The 5275-nt window shown below is 50.9% G+C and overlaps 1 protein-coding gene across 1 annotated transcript; it reads right to left on the bottom strand.

The window, feature by feature from the left end:
- Positions 1-353: 353 nt before the first annotated feature.
- Positions 354-4742, bottom strand: TMEM247 (transmembrane protein 247). The gene is made up of 4 exons (XM_087863906.1): positions 4614-4742; positions 4003-4008; positions 3620-3958; positions 354-542 (listed from the first exon to the last, which is right to left on the bottom strand). Exons 1-4 carry the CDS (start codon positions 4740-4742, stop codon positions 354-356), a joined length of 663 nt encoding a protein of 220 aa, XP_087720032.1.
- Between the last annotated feature and the right edge of the window lie 533 nt (positions 4743-5275).

Raw genomic sequence — 5275 nt, 5'->3', positions numbered from 1 at the left:
ATCTATGCAAGTGAGTAGACATGGTGGATCCCAAACCAACCTGGTCATGGTACGATTTCTGTGATTCTAGAAACCCCAAACCCCTTCTCCCTCTAGATATCTCCCTAGATGCCCCCTCAGTGTACAAAGCATCTTCATCCACACTGAGAACTCAGGCTTCGTACAAGGCCTGAACACGTTTCTTCACACTAAAGTGTAAATGGTTGACAGCAGAGCCTTTCCTAACAGCAAGTTCTGATTGGAGGGAGGCTCGCGTGAGGGAAGGAGGAGGGAGGGGGGCAGGGGCTTACTTGGATCATGTCCTGGTAACCCACTAGCATGGGGCTTGCCAGTGATGGAGGGAGCAAAAGCACCTAGAAGTATGACCATAACGTTTTAATCAAACAGAGCAAAATGGCCGCAATGCAGAACAGGTAGTGCTTGGAGAAGAGAAAGAAGATCATCTCCTTGGTGACATAGATTATGTGTATAAAGACGAAGCAGTACAGGAACATGGCAAACTGGTTCTGGGGAAGCAGGAGGTCCTGGAGGCCTCCCGAGAACTGTGGGGAAAGAAGAGAGTGCCGCTGGCCCAACCGTGCTGCTCAGCGGCCAGGCAGGTCTGGGTGTCTGTCCTGCTCCTGTCCCTTCCGGAATGTGACTTTGAGCAGGTCATCTTCCTCACCTGAGGGAAAGGTCACTGTGCCCCCCTCACAGACTATGGGAGGAAGAGTGGGCCAAGAACAGAAACATTCCCAGCAAGGTCATAGGTACGGAGAGGGACCTCATGGGTTTTCACTTCTTCAGTCTGTCCTTAGCCCTCCTGAGTCAGGTGCCAGGCGACACCGTCCTTTCTCCGGGTTCTCTGCTGCCTCCGAGTCATGTGGGTGGCAGACTCTCTCTGACTCTGAGGTCCCCAGATGTGCACGCCGGGTCTCGGGAATGTTCTCTGGACGGCTTGCCCTGACACTCAGCCTTGTTCTCTGCACAGTGGCACAATGGGAGGGTGTCCCTTGGGCATAAGTGCCTGTTTCTGACTCTCTTGTCCTGGCAAATGTCTCACGGGGTCAGTCTGTGGTCTCTCGGCCAGAGTTTGGATCTCCCTGGGGGACGGGTGGTCAGAGACAGGAGATAGGGTCTCCCTGAACCCTTCCAATATGGAGCCTGGGAAAAGCCTCTTGAGTCGTCTGGCTGATTCTGCCTGCGTACTGCTCATTTCTGGAATCTATATAATTGAGGTCCAACAAGCCCCTATTTTAACTGTAGAAAGCTTCAACATATAAGTATAGCGAAAGCTGACATAACTATTTTGATCCGTAGTTAAGAAGGCATCACCCATGGTTTATTCTTTAAAATATCTTTTAAAATCATGCCATGCTTTTTTGTAAGCAGGCAGATGGCAGGGACCGGGATGCCCTAAGCTAGCTAGAAACATACTCACAGAGATAGTTTTCAATACAATGAATCTATCTACCTACCCATTCATCCAGAAAAAGAGGGAGTGGGGAGGGGGCTTAAACATCAAGTCAGCTTTCCACCTGCCAGTAAATGCACAAAACATAAAACACTTCTGTAAACGATTACCAAAGACCGGGGTTGTGGACACACCATTGTTTGGACAACTACGGAAAATGTGAGGGCAAATCAATAAACCGGAGCAGGCAGAAAATGACTCCAGTGATGCCATTTCTAAAGTGAATAGCAAGGCAGGTTGAAGACCAGAGGAAGAAACCCAGCATTCTAGCGGGAGGGGGCGCTGCGCAGGTGGTCTGCAGACCCGCTACGGCTCCGGGTCCGTGGACTTCTGCCGCCAGAAGCAGCCAGCATGTGTTTTCAGTCTGAAATGCTCATGGGTGATAATTGTGATTTTGACAAACAAACGTGGATTTGTGAGACCTTTTAGGCTTTTCACAACACTTTCAATGGTCTATCTTTTGAGCAGAAGACAGACAGCAGATAAGACTTTACACAAGGGTTTCCAGCTCATCCAGCAAGAGTAAGATTTTCAAACTAAAAAAGGGAAAACAAGTATGGTTAGAAGCAGGCATAGAGCAAACGCATAGTCCTGTAACCACAGGGGCTTTAAGGAGTTTCAGGCCCCAACTCGTGACACATTTTATCCCACGATACTGAGAACAAAACCCCAGGCTTGGAAATGGAACTTACTAGTGAGGAAAAAAAAAAAAAAATCTCAGGAAATGTGCCAGAATCTTAGAGACAAGCAAATGCTTTCTAGATTTTTAAAAAGAGAGGAAAAAAGATGGATTCTGGTGATCCCAGTTCAATAGGCTTGACTTGGCTCAGCAAAACCATTCAGTGTATAATTAAGCAGGTATTTTGCGAGCAGTAAAAAAAACCCCAAAAAAAAAAAAAAAACCAACGATAGTTGTTAAAACCCAGCATGTGTTCATTGAAAACAAATCATGCAAAACCAATCTCCTTTTCTTAAAAAAAGAATGGACCAGTCAATTAGGGAAATGCTGTAGGTCGTATAATATCTTAATTCTGGGAAACCATTTGACAGTGTGTCTCAAGATAGTTTTTTGGACAAGGTAGAGAAATGTGAGCTGGATAAAATGTAACCCAAGGGTGCTGATTAATGGAACATTGCTAACCTGTAGGGAGATCTTACAGTGGTATTTACTTTAGGTCATATCCTCCTCAACAATTATAGCAATGACTTGGATAAAGACAGAAGGGAAGTTTCTCAGAAGTGAGGATGACTCAGAGCTGGGAAGCACAGCTAATACGTTACATCCCAATAAAACTGAAAAGTGATGAATGTAAGTTGTTGCATTTGGGTCAAGAAGTGAATTGCATGAGTACATAAAATGGTAATAGCTAACATTTATTGAGTGCTTACCTAATGTGCCAGGCTCATCGCAAAGTGCCTCGCATGCGTGCCTGCTCTTTACTCCTCATTATGACCCTATGAGGCAGGGACTACTTTCCAGATGAGCAAACCAAGGTCCAAGGAGGATTCGTAACTTGCCCAATGTCATGCGGATTATACACGATAGAGCCAGAGTTTTAACCCAGGACTGATCTCAAAGCCCAGGCAACACGTTTTCAACAAAGGCTTCTTCTCATTATTTAGGACTTAACAGCCCAGTCTCACAGTGCTTACCCCTTCCCATCGCATTGGACCAAAAGCAGGCTTTCTTATCCCCCATTTAAAACAGATTAGGGGAGAGTGGTCCATTTCCTGGCTAAAGATGTCGAAGTTTTAGTTGGCAACAAGGCAAAGCTATGCAACAGAACAAATGCAGCTCTGGTGAGGGGAGGTGATGGCTTTATCAAAACGCCCTGGGCGGACTGCAGTTGGGTTCCCCTCTCTTACACGAGTTGCAGAGGACCAGGGAGTGGTGGAAATGCAGTCCCCGAGAAGGAAAGCTGTCGGCAGGCGGGTGGACAGGTGGACAGGTGGACAGGTGGTTGTGGGGCCCCTCGCAGGGTCAACTCTCCTGAAAGAGTTGATCTCAGCTTAGCAGGGAAGCTCTAATGCAGCCGGCAGCCCGTCTCTGGGCCAGGGCAGGGGGAAGCAGGTCAGGTGGGCTCCCCCGACCCTCAGGAACGGCCCCAGCCCTCCGGGAGGGACCTGCGGGCCTCTCGCCAGCGCCCCTCCTTCTCTGTCACCTACCAGGCGGGGCGTCACCTGCTGCTGAAGCTGCTCCATCACCTCCTCGTGCTGCCGCTGGCGCTCGTTCTCCTCGTGCAGGTACTTAAGCCGCGTGAGCTCGAACTCCATGCGCACCTTCTCCAGCTCCATCTCTGTGTTGCGCTCGGTGGCCGGGGTCTCGGGGGCGGCCGGCGTGGGGGGCAGCTCCCCGAGTTCAGGTCCGTCGCCCGCCTGGCCCTTGGCGGCGGAGCTGGCCTTGGAGGACGGTGACTTGGGTGGCCCTGGGCAGCCTCCGTCCTCGCAAGCTTCCATCTCCTCCAGCTGGTTGTAGGAAGAGTCTGGCTTCGGGGACTCTGCCTCCTGGCGCAGTGAAGGGGCGAGTCAGGGGGCAGTGCAGAGTGGGCCTGGGGCTGCGCCCACGCCACCCCGGGCACCTCCGTGCCACAGTGGACTGGGTGGGACGTGTGAGAGAGGGCTGTGACCTGTAAGGATCTAGACCGAGTTCTAACCACAGGTGCACTCACCTGGAGTTACAGGGAAGCGGAGGGCGCACTGACACGAAGGAAGGGTGCCCTCAAGTTGCAAGGGGGAGGCTTGAGGAGCTGAGGCAGAAGTCTGTCTTCCTGGTAACTTTCCCACCCCCACTCTAACTTTGAGACAATGAGACACCCGGTCCTCCTGGGCCTACAGAGGGAGGAGCCTAAATGTAGGGGACCAACACAAGGGCTATGGGGGAGCCAGGTCCCATTCACAGAGAGAGGACAGGGCCCTGAATGGGGACGTAGGTGGGAGAGACCAAAGCCAGCCTCAGATGACTTCACAATCTCATTAAGGGCTACCTGGTCCCTGGTGACAGCTGGGGGCCAGCTGTGGGGGTGGGGTGCACATGACTTGCTCTTCTTAGCAGCTCTCTGGGATCTCCTAGCACTCAGCTCCTATCATGTGTTCCAGTGATACTCTCCTCCCCACGTAGGGACAGGCGGGGCAGTGAAACAAGGCACCCCCCTCACCTTACCAAAGAAGCCCTTGATTTCCCTTCAGACATGGGGTCATCAGGCACCGCCTTGGGGAAGGTTGGGCATGGGGGCATGGGCATTTCTCCTGCTCCCCGGGCTTCCATCATTTCTCTGTCCTCTGCTGCCATCCAGAAAACCACAGTGCTGCCAACTGGGGCCAAAGGACATCTTTTAAGGTACTAACATTTGGTCTCACCAGATTCCACAGCCGGGCCACCATCACAATCCCCTGTCCTCATAATAACCCACATTCTACTCGTTGCTAGGGCCCCTCTGGCAGAGGGTGTGACACGCCTTTGAGGCCCATTATTAGGAACTGTAGGATGGGCCTTCACCACCCCAGGGACTGCTTTAGACACTAGAATTCCACCACTTGAATCCAGAGTTCCATCCTTTGAAATCTCCTCCCTTGGGTCCCTCTTTTAAGGACAGACTGTATTGGGGTGAGTTACAGTTAGCCCCACAAACCATGTTATAGGCTGAATCGTGTCTCCCCCCAAATTCACATGTTGCAGTCCTAACCCCAGTACCTTAGAGTGTGACCTTACTTAGAGCTGGGGCCTTTCTAGAAGTGATTAAGTTAAAATGAGCTCATTAGGGTAGGTTCTAATCCAATATGACAGATGTGCTTATAAGAAAAGGAAATCTGGGGGCACCTGGG

The sequence above is a fragment of the Ursus americanus genome, chromosome 7 (assembly GCF_024610735.1).
Source record: "Ursus americanus isolate L20-20 chromosome 7, mUrsAme1.1.p, whole genome shotgun sequence".
NCBI lineage: Eukaryota > Metazoa > Chordata > Mammalia > Carnivora > Ursidae > Ursus > Ursus americanus.
The sequence above is the reverse complement of the archived record's forward strand: the minus strand, read 5'-3'. Positions and strand labels throughout refer to the sequence as shown.